Here is a 25,877-nt window from a genome sequence, read left to right as displayed (position 1 = left end):
GAAATGGACAGCACCTGAGTTAAATATATGAGTGTCACAGCAAAGGGTCTGAATACTTAGGACCATGTGATATTTCAGTTTTTCTTTTTTAATAAATCTGCAAAAATGTCAACAATTATGTGTTTTTCTGTCAATATGGGGTGCTGTGTGTACATTAATGAGGAAAAAAAATGAACTTAAATGATTTTAGCAAATGGCTGCAATATAACAAAGAGTGAAAAATTTAAGGGGGTCTGAATACTTTCCGTACCCACTGTATCTATCTATCTATCTATCTATCTATGACTTCTCATCTATCTCTCTTCTCATCCATCACTTCTCATCCATCTATCTATCTATCTATCTATCTATGACTTCTCATCTATCTCTCTTCTCATCCATCACTTCTCATCCATCTATCTATCTATCTATCTATCTATCACTTCTCATCTATCACTTATCATTTATCTATCTATCATCTATCTATCACTTCTCATCTATCTCACTTCTCATCTATCTCTCTTCTCATCTATCACTTCTCATCTATCTCTCTTCTCATCTATCACTTATCATTTATCTATCTATCTATCTATCCTCATTCAAACTCATCTATCATCTATCTATCTATCTATCTATCTATCTATCTATCTATCACTTCTCATCTATCTCTCTTCTCATCTATCACTTCTCATCTATCTATCTATCTCTCTCTCTCCTCATCTATCACTTCTCATCTATCTATCTATCTATCTATCTATCTATCTATCTATCTGTCTGTCTGTCTCAAAACTACTAAACTAAAACCAAACTGAAAACTGAAAACTTTTAAACTTTAAACTTTATAAACTACTTTACACTTTCTGGACCTACTTTTTCAAGCCAACTTAAAGTTTGTCTCGACGAACTTTTTTATCTAGTTTCTATATTACAATTTTAACATAAAAAGTATTTTAGTCATAAGTAGTCTTAAGTATGACATACTATGCCATAATTTTGACTTTTCTTTCATAATTGACATATTTTGATATTTTAGATTTGTCATATTTTATATTTTTGACATAAAAAGTCAAAAATACCACATAAAAAGCTAATATTATGACATACTAAGCCATAATTTTGACTTTTTATTCATAATTAAAATAATAAGTCATACTTATGACAAAAAAAAGCTATTTTTCGACTTAACTACTAATTATCATTCACGATTTCGACTTTCGTAATTATGAGATAAGTAATAAATATTACGTCTTACCAAAGCATGATTTTTTTTTTCTTATGTGGCTTCTATAAAATACAGTGTAGTGTCCCATATACAAAACAACTCAACCCAAACTACAAAGAAACCACATTTATTTGCCTTACATATTGTATTTAACATTTATACAGCACTTAACATTTTCTCACACAAAACTCCATGTTTGATAAAAGAGCATATCAAGTAAACAGGTGATCACTTCGTGTGTCTTCTATCACTTGCGTTATGAAACCTGCACAGTCTTGCAGAGCGTGTCTGATAAGTAAATGACAGACAACTCAAAAGCAAGTGATAACATTCAGGATATTAGCACACCACATCCTGCTCATCTTATGATGTCTGCTGACATAGTTCTGAGGTGTTATCTCAAACACATTACACCCTTTTAGGGTAGTAAAACTTCCCAGCGTAGCGTCCGTGATTGTGAATGTCGAACGGGCTCAGGACTTTGCGAATGCCCAGCATGTTGGCCCGCGCGACCCTCTGGAAGGTCCAGGGGTTTTGGTTGTTGGTCTCGCGTTCGGCCTGTTCCTGATGCAGCGCCGCCAGACTCTCCCTGCTCACCACCTTCACCAGAGACACATAAACAGAAGTGACCATTTACCGAGTGCTTGTACAAATCAAAACTTGTTTCTCAGAAAACCTTCCATATTTAATCCATAAGTTTGGGTTCACACTTCTGATCATGGCAGTCAAAACTTAACTTTTATTGAAATGAATGTACTATATTTTAATTTCATAATATTTAATCTTTAATATTTTGTTTTTGAGGGGATTTCATGGTAAGTAAACAATATTTACTTCTAATTTATGCACCATTTATTTCTGTATTAAATAATACAAGTATCATAAATACTGAATTAATTGGAAAAAAAACAAAAAAAAAAAAACAGTATAAATTGTTTTTCATTTAAAAACAGAGCAAAGGTTTTTGAAATGAATGTACTATAATTTAGTCCCATAATATTTATTCTTTTATATTTTGTATTTTGAGGGAATGTCATGGTACTAAACAATATTTACCTCTAATTTATGCGCCATTTATTTCTGTTTACATTCATGCACTTGGCAGATGCTTTTATCCAAAGCGACTTGCGTTGCATTCAAGATGCACTTTTTATCAGTTCTTGCTTTCCCTGGGAAACTATGATATTTGTATTTTATATAATTATAAAATAATACATATCATAAAACTATTTATACAGCTTCTTTTCAAATAATGCAGTATAAAAAATAAAGCATTTTTTAAATGAATGCACTATAAATTATTCCCATAATATTTATTGTTTAATATTTTGTAGATTTCATGGTACTAAACAATATTTAATTCTAATTAATGCACTAAAATATATATATATATATATATATATAAAATTATTCCTATTTTCTATTCTATTTATTTCTATATATATTTATTCTTTAATATTTCGTATTTTAAGAGAAATTGATGGTACTAAACATTTACTTCTAATTTATGTGCACCATTTATTTCTATATTAAATAATACAAATATCATAAAAACAATTTATACTGTTTTCCCCCAATTAATTCAGCATTTAAGTTAAAAATGTTTTTGAAATGAATGTACTTTAATTCAGTCCTATAATATTTATTATTTAATATTTTGTATTTTAAGAGGAATTGATGGTACCAAGCAATATTTACCCTTTAATTTATGCACCATTTATTTCTATATAAAATAATACAAATCTCATAAAAACAATTTATACTTTTTTTTTTTCAATTAATGCCATATTTAAGTTAAAAATAAAGTAAATGTATTTAATCTAATTTAAAAAAATAGTGCTGGTGGAAATAAATAAAATCATATGTAATATTTCAGATAAATATATATAAATAGATAAAAACCTTTACAGTCTATGATAAAAACAGATAAATATATAAACAGAGTTGTGCAACCCCTAGTTGTTGAGAACAGTGTTTTCAGACATAATTACTTGCTTTTACTAGATTTGCATTTAAATATATACGTATCAAAGACATTTTTGTCTTCTTGTTTGAAATGTCAGTTTTTGCAGTTATTTAATCAAATCAGAATTTGCATTAAAATTTAATCAAAAATTCAAGTAAAACACGTTTAAAAAATAAAAAAAAAAAGTAAACATAGGGGCTACCCGAGGGTTAAGAGCACTAAATAAACACACAGCATGTTCTCGGAGTAAGTATTATGCAACACTTCCCTCACGCTGTTGCCACATACTTTTGCAGGAACAGCCGATTTTGAAAAAGCATAAAGAGGAAGTTGTGTGGGTGAAACTGAAGCTGCTCAGAAGAACAAACCTTGGCTGGAAAGGGCAGCTTCTTGGCCACTTCTGTGAGCACCGCCTCCACCTCACCCAGCTCGACGCGACCTCCGACCTCTACTACCAGCCGGCCGCATTTCACTGGAGTGACGTAGTGGTCGATGGCACCTGTGGGATTACAAATTTAAGATCTGCTGATCCCTATGTCCAGACATAACATCATATGAAATACTAAGGTGAAGTACATTGTGCAACATTTTGAGGTAAAAAAGGATGACTTTCAAAGAAAATAAAGTCAGGCAGCCCAGGTGTCTTTATGCACTTCCTGAACATTTGGCATGACAAGCTCAAGACACAGCTGTACCTTTGTCTCTATGATAACGTGAAGGTATGGGCGATACTGTCAGACTGATTGGGTTAGCACCTATGCATCTGAATGCTTTGATCTTCCTACTGGAAGTCTTAGTCTTAGTTCTCGTGACCAGCTACTGTTTATACCATTTGGGGTACTATTATCTACACAGTCGGGGGTAATTGCCTGTATTGTCTTTAGATGCTTTTGTTTTAGTGGTCACTTCTAAGGCTGTGTGTAAGAGCAACACCTGCCCACTGAATGCCTATAAAACATCATATATACACTGCCTTAGTTAGACTTGGATGACTACAGCGACGCACAGCGTTTCTCAATAAAGAGTAACTTCTGCTTAAAAGATATCCCAACGTCTCCTGGTCTCTGCTTCGACGAGGAAAACGTTTCCTACACACCTTTTCCGCCGCCCATGCGTTGACCCAGTCCTTTACGGGTGATGGGTTTGTGAGGGGCACTGAAGCGCCACAGGGCAAACGTGGTGCTGGGATCAATGCGGCGGTTGATGGTGAGCCGCATCATCTCCATGTGACCCCAGTGCAAGTATCCTCCACCCAGAGCCTACAGACAGAGATGTGCAACAGTAATGTGATTATTTACACACATGAACCATGTCAAAATAAGATGTGATGATGTAAAGATACGGACCACAATGCCGTACTGTCCTTTGGTGAAGGTATTGCCGCTTTTGGCCGGTCCCTGGATGTCACGCAGCTTCTTCATCTCCTTCTTTGCTTGTTTCAAATTCGGGACCTTTTCCAGGAATTTCAGTTTCGGCTTCTCTGGAAGAACCACGTCTGTGAGGGAGAAAAACACACAGTCAATCGCCGCACGATTCATCAAAATAAAAGCGTTTAACTGGTTAAGCTGATGCAGAAAGAACTATCATTACCGCTGAAGTCTGGTGGAACTTCATAAGTCCTCAGTCCCGCTGACAGGACCTTCATGTTGTTCTGCAGGACATCTGAAGAAAAAGAGTTCAGCTGCTAGTTAACAGGTTCAGTGGGTAAAATATCATCAACCACATCTGACAAGTGCTTATTATAACCAAGTACAACAGGGTGTGAATCAGGTATATACAGTCAGTGTATATAACACATACATACGTGTATATTATATATATATATATATATATATATATATATATATATATATATAAATAAAAAGAATCAGTAATGCTGCAGACTAATGCAAGCCAGTACTGTACTAACTGGATTACCATATTCATGAGTTAAGATAGTAAGAATACCATGTACACGTCCAAAAAACACGGTTTCGCCATACTATATGTAATTTTATTTGTTAGTGATACTAATGGAAGATAAAACAATTAATATATGTAACATAATTGGTCTTGAATATACCTGGCAGGCTTGATGTCCGGACAAAGCCCAAAAACACGTTCTTTAGTGCTGGGAACATGACTGATTCTAGAGTTTAATTATATATACGAAATATAAACATGTATAAATCTTCATTTCTTCTGATTATAATTCATAGCAGAGTCTCGCGGATCCACAAGGTCGCCGCCATGTTTGATCAACATCCGGTGCGTCGGTGAAAGTCAGCCGGTGGATGCAGACGCGCGCATGACGAGTTCCGCGTGTTTACGATTTTTATTCCAGATGGTGGTAGTTTGAAAGTAAGCACATAATTAAATATACTAAGCAATTAAATGTATTGTAAAAAGTTAAAATACTTGAAAAGTGCAATAAAATCAGGACAAACTAGCATACTACTTTAAATTGTGCACAGTATGCATACTTACTTTGTGCATTCAATTTCCCGATGTCCTACTACTTTTGTCAAAATGTGCACGTGCATAATATATCCAACATCTGTAACGTTTCTTTCTTAAACAGTTATTCTACCAAAAGAGACACTGTACACAAAAAAAATGGCATATTTATTATCTGAGATGATAACTAGACGACTCTTGCTGAAATTTAGGACACTTAATGTAACATTCTAACATTTGAAAAGTTCCAAATTGTTCAAATACTATTTTTAAGAAATAGTAAACTGCACAATTTAACATGTGAAGCCACGCCCTAATGTCAATCAGCGACACCTGTCACATGATCACTGATCATTTACATATTCACACATCTCATGTAAGTCAGGAAGAGAAATCAGGTAAAACTTTATCTAGTCCTCAGACTACAGTGTTAACTATAGGTAATATTTTTAATATAAAACAAATGCTTTAATTTGTAGTGCAATGATTAATTATAGATTATAAAGCATGTTTTCATACAGATACACTCCAATCAAAAGTCTCTTCTACTCACTAAGGCTGCATTTATTTGATCAAAATACAGTAACAATTCTGAAATATTATTAGAATTTAAAACAGCTGTTCTCTATGTGAATATATAGTAAAATGTAATTTATATCCAGTGATCAAAGCTGAATTTTTTTTGAGGTGATCCTCCAGAAATCATTCTAAATATTGTGCATATTCATATCTCAGGTCCCATAAGATGTTGGAGGCAAGCCAAAATCCGATTCAATCCGATTTTCCGTACTCATTTTCCGAGGACGGTCACCTGCGGCACAGAGAAACCTCTGAACCCTACAGGTTTACCTTCAAACTACACGACGCCCGTGAAACCGAGCGGGAGCATCGCAGCCTGTGTCTCTACATCACCCAGCACGTGTACGGCCTCTTAGAAAGGAAGTTTCAGCTTATCAGGGAGAATCTGGAGGACAGCAGTTTTGTATTCATGAGTCCAGGAGCACTGGAGCATCCTGGGAGTCTTTTGGTGCTGATCCAGGATTGGGGAACGGTTCGGAGCGGCGTGTGGAGCTGGAAGCTCGCGGCCCACGACGGTCTGGAGCGAGGCAGTCAGATCCCGTACCTGCGCTGGGCTTTGCTGGAATCATGTGCCGTTCTTCTGACGAACCCCAACGAGGGTGTGCGAACTCAAGAACATCACGTCCGGTTGGTTTGGGAACGCCTGGTTTCCCAGAGTTCTGCAGAGCACGTCTTTGTGGTCGCACATGGATACGGAGGCCTGGCTTTTGTGGATCTGCTGTGCCATCGGCTGGAGGAGGTTCAGCGCCGTGTGAAGGCCGTGGCTTTCCTGGATTCGTCCCACAGCCTTTGGCATCAACCGTTGGGAAATGCCGGACGCGACTGGCTGAAATCCCACTCCAGAACATGGATTCTCAGCACGAAGCCTCTGAATCGCTCTGTGGGCTCACTGAAGGCCGGTTGCACGCAGATGTCCGCAGGTACTCAATGCCACGACTCTGCGCCCGCCGTCTGCATGGAGTCCGTGTTCCGCTTCTTCTCCAAGATTATCAAACCTAAAGCCGCACCGACTCCCTTCGAGATCATCACCAGGAGCAAGAGCCGTGCGAACGAGCAAAATAACAACGCTGATCACTGACCAAATCTCAAATAAATTTCTTTGCATCACAATGATAATTTCTGTCCTTTACATTCTTGTTTTTTTATGGAATATTGCAGTGTTTATGTTAAATGATTTATCGGTGCACATCATTGTGTTAAAGGGTTAGTTCACCCAAAATGAAAGGTGCTAGCATGTTTTAACATGTTGCTAGCATGATTTAGCACATTGCTAACATGTTTTAACATGTTGTTAACATAATATAATGTTTCTAACATGGCATAGCACATTGCTAATGTTTTAGCACATTAGTATGTTTCTAGCATGATGTAAGTGCTAACATGTTTCTAACATGATTATCACACTGCTAACATGAATTAGCATTATTTTGTATGGTACAAGCATGTTTTAACATGTTGCTGCTAGCATGATTTAATATGTTGCTACCATGTTTCCAGCATGTTTAGCACATTGCTGACATGTTTTAACATGTTTCTAACATGATTTAGCACATTGCTAGCATGTTTTAACACATTAGTATGTTTTTAACATGATGTAAAGTAACTGCTAACATGTTTCTAACATGATTATCACATTGTTAACATGTTTTAGCATTATTTAAAATGGTGCAATCATGTTTTAACATGTTGCTAACATGATTTCATTAGGCAGCAATGTCATTGCACCTTTTGAGGTCCAGAAAGGTAGTAAAGACATCGTTAAATTAAGTCAATGTGACTGCAATGGTTCAACCTTAACTACTGAAACCTTATTGAAAAGTGTTACATACCTTAAATAGTGTAAAATGGAAAAAAAAAATTGTCATGAATCTTCTACAGGTCAGTGTGAATCAGTGTGCTTTATTTTAAAAACAGAGAAAAATATCACGACACAAAACAAGTGTGGCATAATAAATACTTCAGACTGTCGTTTCCACAGGAAACTCTCCATCCTCTCGCTCAGACAAACATCTGAAAGCTCACTTTAGTCTCCGTCAGTGACTCTATTACTGCTGCTAGATGTCGTGGTACAGCAGATCATATTTGGGAATGTTTCTCGGGTCTATCGGGCTTCGGACGATCAGTTTTCCATCAGTTTTCCTCTCATGGCGCCGCGATAGATCACTTCAATCAGATCCATGAAGTCCTGTTTGGTTTTGAAGCTTCCCACAAACTTGGTGTGATCTGGAGATCTGAATGTGTGGAAATGCATCAAAATCTGAGAGGAGTGACATTAATAACCTGATTCAAATATGATGTATGAAGAGGAAACTAGATGAGTGAAGTCTGACAGCAAACTTTGATGTTGGCTTGACAAAGCCTTGTCTGAAAGTTTGAAATCACTTTGAAAAGCTTGAAGTTTGAAGATTTTACTCAATGAATGTTTTCTAGCACATTTCTAACATATTTTAGCAAGTTGCTAACTTAAGGTAACACATTGTTAACATGTTTTTGCTAGTTGCTAAAATTTAGCTAGCATGATTCTAACATGAATTAGCGCATTAATAGCATGATTTTACATGTCCCTAACATGATTTAGCACATTGCTAGCATGTTTCTAACATGATTAAACATGTTGGTAGCATGTTTGATAGTTGCCACATTGTTAACGTTTTAGCATGATTTACTATGGTGCTAGCATGTTTTAACATGTTGCTATAGCATGATATAGCACATTGCTATCATGTTTCTAGCATGATTAGCACATTGCTAACGTTTTAGCATTATTTAATACGGTGTAGCATGTTTCAACATGTTGCTAATGTCACGAATACGGCTCCCGCGGCTCCCCCTCCCGGCCGCCGGAGGGAGCCATCACCTGAGTTTTGAGTTACTTCCCTCTGGACTACGTTACCCATAGGCCCTCATTCCTGGGACTGATTGCACACACCTGCACTGCATCACACTCACACTATTTAAGACGCACACACGCATCCATACACTGTGAAGTCTTGATTTGCTCTGGTGATCACTACTGAGCGTTTTCTTGTGGACTGTTACCTTGTTATTGATTGGACTGTTTATCTTCTGTGAACCTCTGCCGCCTGCCTTGAACACTGCCCGTTTCCTGGATTACGTTTGCCTGCCGCCTGCCCTGAACTCTGCCTGTTGTAAGACCCTGTATCTCTGCCGCCTGTCTCGACCCAAGCCTGTTCCTGTTTCCGCTACTGTCTTGCCCTTGTCTGCCTTGTGCTTTGTTGTTACAATAAAGAAACTGCAAATGGATCCTCACGCTGTCAGCCCATCATTACAGCTAACATGTTTCTAACATGATTTAGCACATTGCTAGCATGTTTTAACATGTTGTTAACATGATGTAGCACATTGCTAGCATGATTTAGTATGTTTCTAGCATGTTTCTACCATGATGCAGAACATTGGTAATGTTATAAAATGCGGCTATGTTTCTATCATGATGTAACTACTAACATGATTTAGTATGTTACGAACATGATTTAGCATGTTGCAAGCATGTTTTAACATGTTGCTACCATGATTTAGTATGTTTCTAACATGTTTCTACCATGACGTAACACTGTTAACATGGTTTACATGTTTACATGTTTAGCATGATTTAGTAACATGTTTTAACATGTTTCTAACATTATTTAACACAATGCTAGCATGTTTTAATGTTTCTAACATGATTTAACACATTGTTAGCATGTTTAACATGTTGCTTGTTGCATGATTTAATGTTTCTAGCATGACGTAGCACATTGCTAATGTTTTAGCACATTAGTATGTTTTTAGCATGATGTAACTGCGAACATAATTAACACATTGCTAACATGTTTTAGTATTATTTAGTACAGTGCAAGCATGTTTTAACATGTTGCTAACATGATTTAGTATGTTGCTAGTATGTTTCAGCACATTGTCAGCATGTTTTAAAATGTTGCTAACATGATTTAAGTGTAATCTAGGATATGTTATTAAAACATTAGAATTGTTTGCATGGGTTGAAACACCTTTAGGAACAGAACAAGCAGTTTGAAAAATTGCTGACACTGCAACATGTGCTAACCAGACAGGCCACCATTTTGGAAATGTTGCCATGGCAACAAAACTGCACACATTGTCACATGACTGAACCTGTTTGTTCCTTATATGTCATTTTGGGACTTCCTGAGTTAAAAGTGAGGGATAATACTTTAAAAAGACCTTTCCAGATAGTCACCAGTGTTTGTGACACCCGTGTCACCGCGGGTTCTTATGGGTTAGGCATGTTTTAACATGATTTAGTATGTTGCTAGCATGTTTCCAGCATTTTTTAAACATGATTTAGTTTTTGTACCATGTTTCTACCATGATGTAACACATTGTTAACATGTTTTAACACACTGCTAGTATGTTTCTACCCTGATGTAACTGTTAACATGTTTCTAACATGATGTAGCACATTGCTAACATGTTTTAACATGTTTCTACCCTGAAGTAACTGCTAACAAGTTTCTAACATAATGAACACATTGCTAACATGTTTTAGCATGATTTAGTACGTTGCAAGCATGTTTTAAACATGTCGCTAACATGATTTAGCATGTTTCCAGCATGTTTCAGCACATTGTCAGCATGTTTTAACATGTTTTAGCATGATTTCACAGTAATGCGTCTTCACTGAAAAGCTCTGATTATTTCATCTGTCTTGTTGTCAAACACAGGTCTTTGGAAACATTGTCTCAGCATAACTTAAATGTAGTTTTACCAAAACATAACTTCTCACTTTAACCACATATCCTGTGCTGGTGCAGAAAACATCCTGTTACTCTCTGGGTCAGAGCCAAATGATTAATAAGATCGAATGCAAATGAGATTTACTAGAGAATTAGCGGTTCTTGTAAATCTAAATATAAACACGGCAGATGATGATGTCGGATGCTCATGTTTATCAATCCTCACCCGCAGTCAACCTTCATGTGCTGCCCGTTGAAGAAGAACACTGTTGAGGGAATGAAGCTGATGTCGAAGTATCTGGTATAAACCGGCGCCGGGTCACCATGATTTTGCCAAGTAAGACATGTTCCTGGATCAGCATATATTTTCAAACAACATTCTTGTCTGAAAATTTAGTCATAACACTATTCCTACCCCTAAACTTATCCCTACCCATAATTTATCCCTAAAATCAGAGGGAAATGATAGGTGAATAACACTGAATAACCCTGGTTTTAAGCCTAAACTTGACATAAACTGTAAACTTTTCCCTCAAATCTGATTGGTTGATGGGAATGTTGTTCCAGGATCAACAAAGATGTTGATCCAGGAACATGTTGTACTTGGTAAACTCACGTTCACCACCGGCGCCGTGTCCACATCCACCAGATACACACTCGCCATGTTACTCAGATCATGAGCCGTCTTTGACAGCTGTCAATCAACACAAACACGACTGAATTTACTGTAATACTCTACATGAGAGGAGGCGCTACACATAAAAGGCTACATCACATAATTTTCACGATTTTACCTTTAATCAAATTGAAACATTGATGTATTAAAATACACACAGACTATATATATATGTATATATACATAAAAATATATAAATATATATATGCTTATTTAATTAAGCATTTAAAAGCTATTAAATATGCAATAATGCAAATAGAAATATATATATATATATATATATACATACAGGAGGGAGGCTGTCACAGTCTCCAGTTGGACTGCCTTTGATTACCACCAGAGGGCACTCCACCCCGGACTACCCCTGCATCCCAATGTGCATACATCTTCCAACTATCCCTCCCACCATTTATATTTAAAGAGCCCACTCTTAAACTACCCATAGAAAAAAGACAGATAAAAAAAAAAAGGCCAGATGTGCAACATGATAAAGGTTGACATCACTTTTTTTTTTTTTTTTTTTTTGGGTCAAAACTTTTTTACATTTCCTAGTTTAATTTGACTTGGAAATCTTTTTCAGTGCTGTGACATGTTTTGTCAGACGATACCATTTTCTGTTCGTCCTACAAATCAAAACTAACCATCTTTTGCAATATTGCCACTGACCTAATACATTTTTCAAAACCCTCTCCATCGGACTCGTCCCGTTCCATCTCTTCCACATCATTTTCCGCTTGATTTCTTGCATTCGACAAAGCAATCCCTTCCTTCTCCTTTCTTCTCAGCCAGAACATTCTGCTCAACAGGTACACTTTCACCCATGGTTTCACTTTCACCAGTTTTTGCCCCTGTATTTCCAACATATTTTGAAACATTATCAACAGAAGCTGATCTAAAAACCCATCAACTACTTCACCATCTCTATTCTTCTCAGCATTTTCATTAACTGCACAATGCATTCGTTCTCCTTGAAGAGTAAACTTGCTGCTAGGAACTTCAGTAACTTCTGGCCTTTCTGTATCATGCATTCGTTCATTGTGACGCTCTGCACTTTCAACATGTTCTCTATGCGGGCAACTTATGCCCCACATCCAAAACATTTCATGCTTCCTGAACTGGCATAAACAGTACAATATCCTCCTCCGTGTTTTACCTTAAAGGACTCCTGTAGGGGTTCAATCTTCACGTGACCCGTCAGTGGCTGGCAGTCCGCCTTGGTTTCAGCAACCAATTGATTTTTGCAGATTTTGTGTTTTGCGTTCCTCCTAGTAATGGGAAGTTCAGATCATTTTACTGACTCAGAACTTTGAATCTCGTTCACCAGCCTTCGCTCCCCACGTGCATCAATGAGCCTCGGCCGCCCATGACCCTGTCTCCGGTTCACCACTGTTCCTTCTTTGGAGCACTTCTGATAGATACTGACCACTGCAGACCGGGAACACCCCACAAGAGCTGCAGTTTTGGAGATGCTCTGACTCAGTCGTCTAGCCATCACAATTTGGCCCTTGTCAAACTCGCTCAAATCCTTATGCTTGCCCATTTTTCCTGCTTCTAACACATCAACTGCCTAATATATCCACCCACTAACAGGTGCCGTGATGAAGAGATGATCAGTGTGATTCACTTCACCTGTCAGTGCTCATAATGTTATGACTGATCGGTGTATTTTGAATAAGAAAAAAAGCAATAATGCAACCAAGGCCAAATTATGACAAACAGAAATGATTGATTCATTGCTCCAGGCTGTGCAGTCTGTTAGATTACCTCACATCCCGATCTGTCGTTCATTGTTTTGTCACGTCATATCTAGCTGTACCACCGGAAACAGAATTGAGTCTTCGGGTTTGTGTGGTTCATTCAGCTACAGTTATGCCGTCTGTACCGGTGTCATGAGAAATCGAGTCCCCTCCCCAGAAATCAAGTCTCCTTTAGGACCCCTGTTTAAAAGTTGTTATCGTGATGTCTTGACTAATTATAACCTATTTCTCTAATGTATGATGTTTATTACATTAAGTGCACAAACAACATGCTTGAAATATGAAATGAATGTCTATGTATTGCATAATAAAACAAACTGGAAACACAGCCATGCCTAACAATGATTTTCTTTTTATAAGGATAAGGATTGTTGCAACATACTATATTTACATGTGTAGTTTTTGTGCATGTTCAGTTTGTATTTATTCCCAATTCATAAGTTCTTCAGCTGACCATTCTATGATTATCTTCATTTATTTTGTTAATATATGCCTAAGCTTGCCTATTTTTTCCCAGAAATTTATAATTTATTCAAATTGTGTAAACGCAAAGTTCCTCAGGGAGCGCAAAATATTTGCAAGAGATCCTACTGATAGACATGTTAACATCTTGACTAATCTTTCTTTACGCTTTAAGCAATTTCAGCGACTTACAATCCACTCTGACACCATAAAATACTCTTAGTTTTGTCCAGTTTTAGCCATTTGTTTATTGTCTGTTTGCACACAGATCCACATGTATGAGCACACACTAACAGAGCAGAAATTACACTGCAGCTATAAGATCAGTCACAATTTAAATCCCCATGCAAATAATGCTTAAAATTATTACACTAAGAAGAAACAACAAACATTACTTATGATATATGAGCTTTACAAATACCTGTGAAGATAATTTTCATTATGTTCAAGCAGTCAAGCATGAGATAAAAAATACCTGAAGTGTGATTTATGTCAAAAACAGCGTATATATATAAAACACAGTGGTCATTAAGTGAACTGCTCGTGCTCACACTCATGAACACATAATGTACAAGAGACAATGTGATTTAATGCCCTCATATACTCACACTGAAGTTCTTTTTCATCTTTTGCTTAGAAGTAAAAAGACTGTGAGACTATAGTTTGAATGAATCCATCTTCTTTGCATGACACATTGACATTACAGTACAGAATGACTCTTTCAGCATTATTCTGAATATTGTATGCGTTCATTTCATGTGTCATTGAATGGAAGAGAGGCTTTCTGGAGTGTGTGTAAACCTCACATCCTTTGGATTTTCCTGGCGAAGCTACAAGCTATAGACAACCTAGTTAAGTTGGGGAAGTTGTAAGCTTCATTACAAGATGTTCACATATTGGCAATAAAAAAGCAATTAATACAAGAAAATTGTTACATATAGTCTCTATACTGATCGGTATGCCATGCAAAGCCTGCGTTTACATTGTCACAGATTATGATACTGTACTGTTGGAGTTGATTCTCCTCATTATTCATCCTGATCCTGAGATTGATTCACTTTATCTTCACTGAAACCTGTTACAAAAACACAGAAAGATTCACAGTAAAAACACCTGGTTAAAAATGAAAACAGTGTTGATAATAATGCCCATTCAAACAAATCCATGAAAATAACTAAAAATGCTGTATTAGTAGTTTGCGATGTCATTTTGTAAAGAAACACGTAATAGACATGTGCATGACGACACTGTTTTCACAAATTTGTGTTTATGATAAGGGAATCGTTTTTAAAAACCTGTAGTGTAATACTTACATGTTTGGTTACTTATACTTCTTGCAGTAACAAAACTGTTACAGCCCAAATCACCAGACCAAAACTAGCACCACATATGCCTGATACAGCAGCTGACGAACCTGAATCTGTAATGATAAAAACAGACATTAGTGTGAATGTGTCTGATCTATAACAAACACTACAAACATCAGCACTATATAACCCAAATGTGTTTTAAACAGGAATAATTTTGTTTCAGTAACAGTAATTAGCTGATTCACATTCTTTCACAAGTGAAACAGACACTTTGAATAAACAGAATATTATCATCTGTTGGTGTGAATGCTAGTTATCATTATCGGTGTGAGGGGCCTGAAAACAAAAATAAATATGTCCTGATATCACAATATCTAAATTGTTCACAAAACACACATCTAAATGAGTTGTTTTGAAAGACTTGAGTTACTCACCACTGACAGTAACACTGAATCTCTTCTGTATGGTGTATGTGTTGGTGATGATCTTTAGCTGATAAAGTCCTGAGTGTTCAGTGTCGGCATTTTTTATGGTGAGATCTCCAGTCTCGGTCTGTAGATACAGTCTCTTTTTGAATCTTACATCATTGTAGTTATATATTATACTTATGCTCTTTCCTTCATTTTTTGCTATGGAAATGTTTTGAGGTCCAAATGTCCACTCTATCGAAATATCATCTTTTTGTATTTTAGTCACGTGAGTGTGTAGAAGGACAGAATTTCCCTTCTTCTCTGACACAGTCTTCACTCCGTCTTTCTCATCACTAAACACACCTGGAGAACAAACAGAAATGGTTTCTCAGAGATTACACTTGGGTAACATTCATTTTAGGAACTACCACAACATGTAGGATATAGCTTTTCTTGAGTCTAATTAGGCGTGTGACCATTAAATTCAGGAGCACTTAGTTACCATTAACCATTACCATTACGTACACTAGATAACATTACATAAAGCACAATCACTTTGAAGAAATTATAATTGAAAGACTTTTGAGTAATACTGAAGATATTACTATAAATTACAGCAACACCTCCCCCTTTGCCTTTCAGACGAGGCTCATGTTTATAACAGTAACCTTGAGGCGTGGACTCATTTAAAGTAATGTAATCGTCTGGTTTTAGCCAGGTTTCTGTCAAACACAGCACATGAAGGGCAATGATCTGTAATCATATCATTATCAGTAATGACTTTATGAACTTCTTTACTTCCAAGATTGACAATATTAGAGAGAAAATTATAACCATGCAACCGTCTCCTACAGTATCGCATCAGACAGCGCATTGTAGTGTCCCTGAGGAAAAATTCAATTCATTTACTGCTTTAGGAGAGGAAGAATTGTCTAAACTTGTTAAATCATCGAATGGCATTAGTGGAATTGCACTGTCATGGTTCAAATCATACTTATCTGACCGTTATCAGTCTGTAGTAGTAAACGAAGAGATGTCATATCGATCACAAGTTCAATATGGAGTACCGCAAGGCTCAGTACTAGGACCGTTGCTGTTCACTCTGTACATGCTACCCTTGGGAGATATCATTAGGAAGCATGGCGTTAGTTTTCACTGTTACGCTGATGATACTCAGCTCTATATTTCTTCGGGCCCTGGCGAAACTTACCAATTCACAAAATTAACAGAATGCATAGCTGATATAAAAAATTGGATGACTAGCAATTTAAATCTAGACTAATATGCTAATATTAGTCTCTGTTTATCCCAAGGTTTGCCGTAGTCTGCCAGATCCAGGCCGTATCCAGATGTGATGAAGGACCTGCGCCTAGACACGACGACAACCCAGCCCTGAAGTGTCAACTAAACTATCCCCTGCGAAGGCCTCCTTCCCTTTCCTTTCCCTATGTATAGATAAAATGTTATCAAAATTATTCCAGTTCGCATGGATCCGCGGAAACGACTGTATTATGCAGGCCAGACAAGTAATTTGGCGATGTCACTTTGTAAAAAGACTAAGCGTCTGTGCACATACACATTCAAACGTGCAAACCTATAGACTATATACGTAAATCAACAGCAAGAACGCATTAAAAGTCTTCTGTTTTCAGTTAAAAATGTGCCATTTAAGCAGCCCCTAAGTTAATAATTAATGATTTTTACAACGGAAGTGATTTAATCAAAACCTACTTTAGCTCAATAATAACTTTTTCCAGGAGCTGCTGTGAAGCCAAAACAATCTCTGTCCATTAATTTTCCTATTATCACTGTGAAGCTCCTTTGAAACAATCTGTATTGTGAAAAGCCCTATATAAATGAAGATGACTTGCCTTAAAGACTAAAAGTAGTTCATATTAGTTTTATTTTACTCTTAATAATTGTTTTGTTTCATTTTATTTTGTGATTTCAATGGCTTGATGAACTTGTGATGCATGAATAATGCTACACAATAAAACAGCTGATGTTGTTTCAACCAGCAGAAGTGAGGACAGGTGATGTATAGGAAAACTTTTAAGTTTTCATGTTTTTATTTGTATACATATGATGTTCTCGAATGGACATGTGGTGTTAGGTTTTAATCGTTCAGGTCTTAGAAAGTGTGAAATGATGTGTTACTTTGGTCATGTGTTTTATGAGGTGCCAAGTTGTTCTTTAGCCACATTACACTGTATTACAACTGTATTAGTCTTACTGGAAACATTTGAACATAAAAAGAATAAGCATTTTAATATATGAATTCCAAGGATTTGCAGATGATAAACAAATGGAAATCTGTATAAGTAATTTAGTTAAAAAAATCCTGCATGCTTTTTCCTGCATCTTAAATATTACATTTTTGTTTAATTTAATGTCAAATAGTTGATTTGAGCAGCTAACTGTTCACTACTAGAGTCATCATAGAGTCATAATAGAATTTAACAGAACAGCTACAGTACTCACCACCAACAGTAACACTGAATTTCTTGTGTAAGATCATTCTGATGCTGTTGAACTCCATTTTATAATATCCAGACTGATCGATTCTGATGTTTCTGATGGTGATTTCTCGGGTTTGAGCATTTAGATCAATGTTCTTCCATCTTTCGTCAACAGCGGTGTTTAATCCATTAACTTGCGCGAGACCATCGCTGGTTCCAAGGTTTGTTTACATTTTCGTAATGATTTTACTATCAAACATTTTCATTAATATTGACAAATAATACGTCATTTGAAAGTTTAAAGGCTCGAGCATTGATATATATCATCGTAATGGCGCAGCAATAACATTTTAAATCACATCAAGAGTACCGAACAATACGCAACATCGAATCTGACAGTTCTGAATTATTTTTGTCCAGTTAAGATGGCATAAAAATTCAATCATTCAAGCATAGGTATAGTTTTAATGGCAGTAAAGCTAAGCATGTAATTATTTAAGACATTTTAGTCCAAAAGTGTTTTAAGGGGAATATCGATGTCTTCAGGTTAAATAAAAATCACTTCAATTATGAACACCAATGTTGTTTCAGCGGTAAAGGCTCTATTATCATGTTTGCTTGAGCCTCTGAACACAATAATGCTGCTGTATGACAGGCTGCTCTGAATGTTCAAATGTTTGATAGTGTCACAAAACATGTAAACATTTATGGGAATCAACCTACAAATGGCTCATTTTTAGTTGACTCCGCATATAAAACGGGAACACAACAATGAAAACACGGATTACCTTAACACACATCACTTTACAAATGTTAAAGCCCACATGAATTTAAAAGCATACAGTGTTTTACTTTTTTGTAATGTAATGCACCAACTAAAACAGGAAATTAAATGAGAAAATACGGCAGGTCTTGGTTTTATACATCAGAATTGATTGGATGCTGTAAAGTGGGTTTTCCATACCAGAATACAGCCAGACCTAAATGAGAGTTTGCTGACACAATGTGCAAATAGTTATTTGAAAAGTAGCTGAAAATCTCAGACTGACAATTTGTAATATTTGCAGACATCTGATTTGGTCATTTATAAACTTTTATGATTTTTTTTCATTCTTAAAATTGACAACAACAAAAAAAAAAATAACACAAACCTCTTCAGGGATCTTAAACAATAAAAGTACTCGTAATAATAATTCCACAGCATCTAAAGTGTTCACAGACAACTGACTGACATGATTTACTCACCATGGACAGAAACTTTGAATTTAGTCAGATTTGCAATTGTAGTCTTGATGTCTACACTATAGTCTCCTGCATGTTCAGTTCTGATGTTTGTGATGGTCAGTGATCCCGTCTGTTCGTCCAGCTTCAGTCTGTCTGTGAATCTCTCATCAGAATGGGGAAAAGAATGGGTTCCATCTTGAATTTTAGCTATGACATCAACACCATATTTCCATATTATCTTACTAACTCCCTTTATTTCAGCGAGATCGATGCGTAGAGTGACAGAATCTCCCTCCATCACTGACACTGATATCACTTTATCAGAACCAAACACACCTGGGGAACAAACAAACAGTGCTGTAAATATTGTATATTGTTTATAATGTAATGTAAATACTGTATATTAGTGTATATTGATGAAGGCAATTTCTCAGGCAATCTTACAGTTATATTCCTGTACTGTACTGGTAAATGACAATGTAACACTATATTTGATATTATAGTTCCACATCCTTGTCATTCAAATTCATGCACTGTGAAACATACGAAATGGAATATAGCTGCAAGCAGCAATTATCGGGGTTCAATGTGCAAAAAGGTACAGTGTTTTCTTTAGCAAGCATGTAAACACTTGCATCACAGATGGGAAAGACCACTTACAACAAATACAGGCATTTTTCAAATTAAATGTATGTGTTTTAATGACTTTTAACAGTTATTGAGGTTGAGCCAAAAACCTAGGAATAGTTTGTGAAAGTTGGTTTTTGAAATAATATCCAATATTTAACAAACGATTCAATTGACAGCAGCGGTCCTAGAGGCAAAGTTGCTCAGAATGAGGAGTTCTACCATGTGGTATAAATGTTGTGCAAAAAAATTGCAGGTGGCCAATTTCTTTCGAATTTCTCACAGTCCTCTATAGCCGTGAGTCAAACAGGCCCAGCGAGTTTCATTCCGATCAGCCTCCGTTCATTGGCCGATGGTGGTCATGTTTTTCGAGATGCACCAGTGTCCTCAAAGGCAGTCTTGGCACCTCGGACAAAGACACTGTGTGCCAGTCGCTGCGTCCTTTTTCATGTGACCACACAATGAGCTCTTACATAGGTGTGCTGAGTTTGGTGAAAATATCTCATTCTGTTCACGAGTTATAGTCATTTTAGTAAAAGTGACCCCGCCTACTTTGAACACTTTGACGGCCCTAAGGGACTGTGAATTAAAAATTAATCTTTTTTTGATAACTATTGACAATCAGACTTCAGAGAATCTCAGTGCACTGGTTTGGTTCTGATCGGGTCAAAAACCTAGGACTAGTTCACAATAGTAGGTTTTTCAAAAAATCCAAAATACTCTAAATGCTATTTGTCTGCCTTGAGCCAAGGATTCCAACGATATAAGACACTTGAGCCTACGTCTAATGGTTCAGGAGTTATGAGTGTACTTTTGAGCACTGTAGCGCCCCCGTCAGGCCGATCAGGGCAGGCGCTGTTAACCCTAAAACACAACACTGTAAAACATTATACGACTAATAAGTTATGACAACATATGTTTTTACTTTACCTTATTAAAATAAGTTAAGCACTCATTTTTTAAGTCAGTTTAATGTAATTTAAGCTGAAATTATGTGGGTTTGTCAAATATGGACAAACCAGTTGGGTTAAATTTTTTTAATTATATTTGTAACCCAACAACTGGGTTTGTCCATATTTGACCCATATTTGGGTTAAAACAACCCAGCATTTTTAGAGTGTAGTTTCTTAAGTAGTTTTAACACCAGTTTCCACTGTGTCGGTAATGCAAGTAAACAGATTTCATGTGTTCATGTCCCCGTGAACCGGAAGTTGCAAACGACTTTTCTCCAGTGTTGTGACGTATTTCCAAGTGAAACGGAATATTGAATAGAGGGCAGGGTTTTACTTTAGCGCTCCTCCTCTCCATCTCTCGCTCATAGCAGACTAGCGGTCGGAGGGGAGTGGTTTAAGAGTTTTCAACCCAAGCCGTCAAACTGACGTCATCAGAGAAAGAACACCATTCCAGACCGGAAGTAACTTTTCAGATTTTGATTAAAGATTACCACAACAAACAATTTTTAACAATTAACTTGCACGGATTAATTGTTCACCACAAGACTAGTAATATGCACTAACAAAGTAAATAGGGTCAATTTTGATTTCATGCCGACTTTAAAGGGTTAGTTCACCCAAAAATGAAAATTCTGTCTTTAATTACTCACCCTCATGCCGTTCCACACCTGTAAGAGCTTCGTTAATCTTCAGAATACAAATTAAGATATTTTTGATGAAATCCGATGGCTCAGTGAGGCCTGCATAGAGAGCAATGACATTTCCTCTCTCAAGATCCATTAATGTACTAAAAACATATTTAAATCAGTTCATGTCATGACACGCTGATTCATAACGCTCTGAATCTTCCTGAAGCAGTGTTTTGAAATCGGCCATCACTATATAAGTCGTTATTTAGTTTTTTTAGCGCACCAAAAATATTCTCGTCGCTTTATAATATTAATATTGAACCACTGTACTCATAGAACTGATTTAAATATGTTTTTAGTACATTAATGGATCTTGAGAGAGGAAATGTAATTGCTGGCTATGCAGGCCTCACTGAGCCATCGGATTTCATCAAAAATATCTTAATTTGTGTTCCGATGATCATCAAAGGTCTTACAGGTGTGGAACGACATGAGGGGGAGTAATTAATGACATTATTTTCATTTTTGGGTGAACTAACCCTTTAAGCCTAAAGTGGCTTGAAATTTCTACAAGACATGCAAACTGTAAAAAGTATGTGGCTGAAGATCACATGCAAACAAAAATATGCACAAATGAAAAAAAAACATGTATAAAAATTTGTTATATTAGACAGCCTGAAAACATACTGTATACAAAATAAATAAAAACAAACAAACAAACAAAACACTGTTACTCTTAAGGTTAAATGTCCCTTAACCAGAATATTTTCCAGTTAAATCCATTCTGAGGTATAAATTTCATGATGGCTCATATTTGGATTTATGTTAATGGTTATAGGGATGCATGTTTCGCAATGACACACAAAGAAAACAAATAAAATGCCACAATGCATAAATTTCATTTTGTGTTTTAATTTAAAATATTTCATATTTATTTGCCTTATTACCTTAAACTTCTATACTTTAATAATTAAAACCCACCCTAGTTAATGTTAAAAGGACCTCAAGCAATAATTACGAGCTTTATGTTGGCAAACTTTACTACCCTACTTGTCCATTTCTGGTGTAGATAGCCGCTCCCTGCCTGAATGACAGTGATAGTAACTCAACCGAACTAAACACCAATAGAGAGATTGAGTGATTTATTGACAGAGTGATTTATTTTCGTTGATCTATTCTGTTCCGTTAAAACAGGATGTGTTGCGATCAGTTTTCATGTACAGCAGTAATGCAGAGAATATGACAGCCCGTCAGCGCCCTCTAGTGTTCACTACCGAACACACACGTGCACAAACTTACCCCCCAAAAATACATTTTTAACGTCGCTGTCATCTGTCATTATCAGGGGTAGACTTGGTACAGTTGGAACAGAAGGACAGCTGAAACACCTTAAATATGTTTCGTGTGCATCCCTCCTCTCTCCTGATTTTTGCTCCACACGTGCATAGTAATTTTCCATAATCAAAGATAATGCAATGTGTGGGGCAAAAATCGCGCGCAAGGAGGGAAATAAAGTGTTTTAATTGCACCTCTTTTTTTACACTTGTACACTCACAATCCTACAAGTTTGTGTTAAAAAAAAAACTGTCTTGTTTCCGGTTTATATTGGAACCGAAAGTGATGAATTAATAAAAATGAATTTGACTCACCGTCCACGAGTAATAGAACCCAAAAAAGCAAAGTATTGTTCCTCATATTGGTGTTGCTTCTGGTCGCATCTACTGCAGCAATGATACTGATGATGATGATGATGATGGGCTTGTATCGAACAAATCACGTCACGTGATTTCTTGAGAAAACGGGTGTGTCACGTATTATTATTTCGAAGTGATCAAAGGTGAACCTCAACTCTAAAGATTATATATATATATATATATATATATATATATATATATATATATAATTAAAATACAAGTTATTTATTTAAAGTATTGATTAATGGGGAGAGCGTCTCTTTTAAAGAATCATGATGCTAATACATGTATTACAATAAGACACAAAAAACAGGACTCAACAAATGGGAATATTAAATAAAGACTAAAACATTTTACATCCACATAAAAGCCAAGTGATAAAAAGCGAGATGCGAAACTGAGCCGCGACACCAGCAGCTGTTGCTCGTTCACGTACACAATCACGCGCGCCTCACGGAAGCGCGCAGACTGTGAGTTTTTTTCTGCTTGGCTCACCGCAAATTATCTACACTTAATATTTAAGATAACAAAACGTTAAACACGCGAGTCTGACATGTTTTTCAGACATTAAAGCCGTACTGATCTCAAACGGTTGAAGAAAATGATTCCCGCGCTTGTTTTTTTCTATTTATGTTTTTTCTGTCTGGTTGGTGAGTTTTAAATGTATTTATGGCTTCAGTTTTAGTACATATTAAATATGCTATTGTAAAAAAAAATCGCTTACATTAGACATTTACATTTAATTTTTACCTCAGAGACAGATGAGACAGAAGTGCCAGTGATGGCGGGAGATTCCTTCACTCTCCGCATCGGTCTGACTGAGATTCAGAGCCATGATGAGATCGAGTGGCGGTTTGGGTCGAGCAGAACCTTGATAGCCACAATAGTGAAGGGGAATATTAAATATGGTGTTGATAAGAGATTCACAGAAAGTCTGCAGATCGAAAGACACACTGGAGATCTCACTATCGCAAACGTCAGTGATGAACACAATGGAGTTTATGAACTAAGCATCAATGATCGTTTCATCGACAAATTCAGTGTCACTGTTTATGGTAAGTATATGTAAATAGTACTAAATCGTTTTCTTGGGTTTATTTATTTGTTTACCTACTTACTGTGTCTTCAGCTCCTCTACCTGCTCCTGTCATCACCAAATACTCTCCTCAGTGTTCATCATCATCTTCATCAGTGTCCAAAAGTGTGCTGCTGTGTTCAGTGTTGGATGTGAGTCACGTGACTCTCTCCTGGTACAAAGGAAGCAGTTTATTGTCCAACATCAGCGTGTCTAATTTCAGCATCAGCATCTCTCTACCTCTGGAGGTGGAACATCAGGATAAAAACACCTACAGATGTGTGATCAACAATCCCATCAGCAACCAGACCAAACATCTGGACATCAGTGGACTCTGTCAGACACCTTCAGGTAGGACAGTGGTGATACCTCCTCACTTTCTTGTCAACAGGACAAGAGCAGTCAAAGTCTGTTTAAAAGAGTTTTTATGCATTTTTTACACAAGTGCCCATTTCTTTCTACAGACAGTGACCACGACTGGACCGAAGCCGTAATCCGATTGGTCGTCGCTGCTGTGGTGGGCGTGGCTGCAGTTGCTGCTGTTGTTGTACTGGTTTATGACATCAGGTCCAGAAGAATTGAACTGGAGTGGAAAATTAAGTTCATCAAACAATAATAGCATTATAAAACAGGAATAAACAGTCTCTCTTTCATTTGTTTTAAAACAATTTGTTTTTACATTTTATCACAGAGAATATCAGTGTTCATAATGATGATTGTGCATTAATTTTATATTCTGATACTAATGCATTACAAGTGACACCATTTAATAAAAGTTGTGAAATAATCCTTTGCAACGCCATAACTGCCATTTTGTCACGTCAGCGGTCTGTAACAGCACTCGTCATGTCAAACGTCAATGTTTGAGATGACCATTCAAATCAAAGAAGGTGGGCTACTCTAAAAATGCTGGGTTAAAATCAACCATTTCTGGGTTATTTATTTGGACAGACATAAATATTGGTCAGAACACGTGCTGGGTTATTTTGACCCAGCTTGTTAGGTTTTGCTGGGTTGTTTTCTGACGTACTGCTGGGCCAGTCAACCATGATTTTTCTGTTATAAAATCTGTTATATAGGACAGAAACAGTTCTTTCATTCAATGGCAAGTCAGTCTTTAACAATCATAAAATACTCAGATATTTAGTAATGTTTTAGGATGTAAGCAGCAAGAACAGCCAATGGGAATTTGTGGGATGAATATTGGTAAAAGCTGGTCTCTTCCGAATGTAATACTGAAGAGAAAAAATAACACCTCTTCCAGTTTTAGCTGTGTGTTCAAAGGTAAAAGCACTAAAAATGAGTCATAGCCTTTCTTTGGAAACAAGCGATAAACACAGGTTACTGTTTTGGGGGGTTATTAAAAGTTAAGTAATAAAAACCAGGGTGTGAAACTGAGACACGACTTCAGTATTTCAGCTCCTTTGCTCTTATCAGCATGACGCTGATTGGCTGAGGAGTTTTTCCGCCGTTTGGCTCAAAAATAACAATCATAAAATACTCACTTTTTTAGTAAATGTTATAGGATGTGAGCAGCCAATGGTCAGTAGGCTGTTCTGGTTGATTAAATGGCCATTTATACAGAAATAATTTTATAGAAATACAATGTAGTCTAATACAAACCTTAATTTCAAGATGTTTCCCCTCAGATGGTTCTCTCAGAACAGAAAAGAAAATGACTCTTGACAAATGTACACTGTAAAA

The 25,877-nt window shown here is 36.6% G+C and overlaps 3 protein-coding genes and 1 long non-coding RNA gene across 8 annotated transcripts; 2 read left to right on the top strand and 2 right to left on the bottom strand.

Annotated features, from left to right (window-relative positions):
- Nucleotides 1-1,312: 1,312 nt before the first annotated feature.
- mrpl16 (mitochondrial ribosomal protein L16) lies at nucleotides 1,313-5,434 on the bottom strand. Its single transcript, XM_051906437.1, has 6 exons — nucleotides 5,230-5,434; nucleotides 4,758-4,829; nucleotides 4,514-4,662; nucleotides 4,264-4,426; nucleotides 3,536-3,666; nucleotides 1,313-1,801 (listed from the first exon to the last, which is right to left on the bottom strand). Exons 1-6 carry the CDS (start codon nucleotides 5,285-5,287, stop codon nucleotides 1,610-1,612), a joined length of 765 nt encoding a protein of 254 aa, XP_051762397.1. The 5' UTR covers nucleotides 5,288-5,434; the 3' UTR covers nucleotides 1,313-1,609.
- On the top strand, nucleotides 3,577-8,189 carry si:ch73-41e3.7 (uncharacterized protein LOC572312 homolog). 3 transcript variants are annotated; one of them, XM_051906378.1, is made up of 2 exons: nucleotides 3,577-3,734; nucleotides 6,339-8,189. In XM_051906378.1, the coding sequence occupies exon 2, from the start codon at nucleotides 6,349-6,351 to the stop codon at nucleotides 7,258-7,260; it is 912 nt and encodes a 303-aa protein (XP_051762338.1). In that variant the 5' UTR covers nucleotides 3,577-3,734; nucleotides 6,339-6,348; the 3' UTR covers nucleotides 7,261-8,189. The 3 variants fall into 3 exon arrangements, with proteins under 3 accessions (XP_051762338.1, XP_051762328.1, XP_051762347.1); XM_051906368.1 differs by lacking the exon at nucleotides 3,577-3,734 and adding an exon at nucleotides 5,381-5,507; XM_051906387.1 differs by lacking the exon at nucleotides 3,577-3,734 and adding an exon at nucleotides 5,563-6,043.
- A 5,826-nt stretch (nucleotides 8,190-14,015) lies between these two features.
- Nucleotides 14,016-24,232, bottom strand: LOC127519062 (uncharacterized). 3 transcript variants are annotated; one of them, XR_007931715.1, is made up of 7 exons: nucleotides 24,217-24,232; nucleotides 23,849-23,968; nucleotides 23,054-23,252; nucleotides 19,217-19,531; nucleotides 15,537-15,875; nucleotides 15,106-15,212; nucleotides 14,016-14,867 (listed from the first exon to the last, which is right to left on the bottom strand). It is a non-coding gene; the product is annotated as an uncharacterized LOC127519062 (long non-coding RNA). The 3 variants fall into 3 exon arrangements; XR_007931716.1 differs by having other exon boundaries at nucleotides 24,213-24,227; XR_007931714.1 differs by having other exon boundaries at nucleotides 24,209-24,223.
- LOC127519033 (uncharacterized) lies at nucleotides 23,404-24,965 on the top strand. Its single transcript, XM_051906426.1, has 4 exons — nucleotides 23,404-23,748; nucleotides 23,854-24,153; nucleotides 24,228-24,524; nucleotides 24,638-24,965. Exons 1-4 carry the CDS (start codon nucleotides 23,700-23,702, stop codon nucleotides 24,787-24,789), a joined length of 798 nt encoding a protein of 265 aa, XP_051762386.1. The 5' UTR covers nucleotides 23,404-23,699; the 3' UTR covers nucleotides 24,790-24,965.
- The last annotated feature ends 912 nt before the right edge of the window (nucleotides 24,966-25,877 follow it).

The sequence above is a fragment of the Ctenopharyngodon idella genome, chromosome 1 (genome assembly GCF_019924925.1).
Source record: "Ctenopharyngodon idella isolate HZGC_01 chromosome 1, HZGC01, whole genome shotgun sequence".
NCBI classification, from domain to species: Eukaryota; Metazoa; Chordata; class Actinopteri; order Cypriniformes; family Xenocyprididae; genus Ctenopharyngodon; species Ctenopharyngodon idella.
This window is presented reverse-complemented; position numbering and strand designations above follow the sequence as displayed.

Coding starts and splice junctions, on each gene's coding strand:
- mrpl16 (XM_051906437.1), bottom strand. CDS start 5,287: ATGTTCCCAGCACTAAAGAACGTGTTTTTGGGCTTTGTCCGGACATCA. Junction 4,663..4,757: donor AGTTCCACCAGACTTCAGCG/GTAATGATAGTT, acceptor TCTCCCTCACAG/ACGTGGTTCTTCCAGAGAAG. Junction 3,667..4,263: donor ACGCATGGGCGGCGGAAAAG/GTGTGTAGGAAA, acceptor GTAATCCCACAG/GTGCCATCGACCACTACGTC.
- si:ch73-41e3.7 (XM_051906378.1), top strand. CDS start 6,349: ATGTTGGAGGCAAGCCAAAATCCGATTCAATCCGATTTTCCGTACTCA.
- LOC127519033 (XM_051906426.1), top strand. CDS start 23,700: ATGATTCCCGCGCTTGTTTTTTTCTATTTATGTTTTTTCTGTCTGGTT. Junction 23,749..23,853: donor ATGTTTTTTCTGTCTGGTTG/GTGAGTTTTAAA, acceptor TTTTTACCTCAG/AGACAGATGAGACAGAAGTG. Junction 24,525..24,637: donor ACTCTGTCAGACACCTTCAG/GTAGGACAGTGG, acceptor TTCTTTCTACAG/ACAGTGACCACGACTGGACC.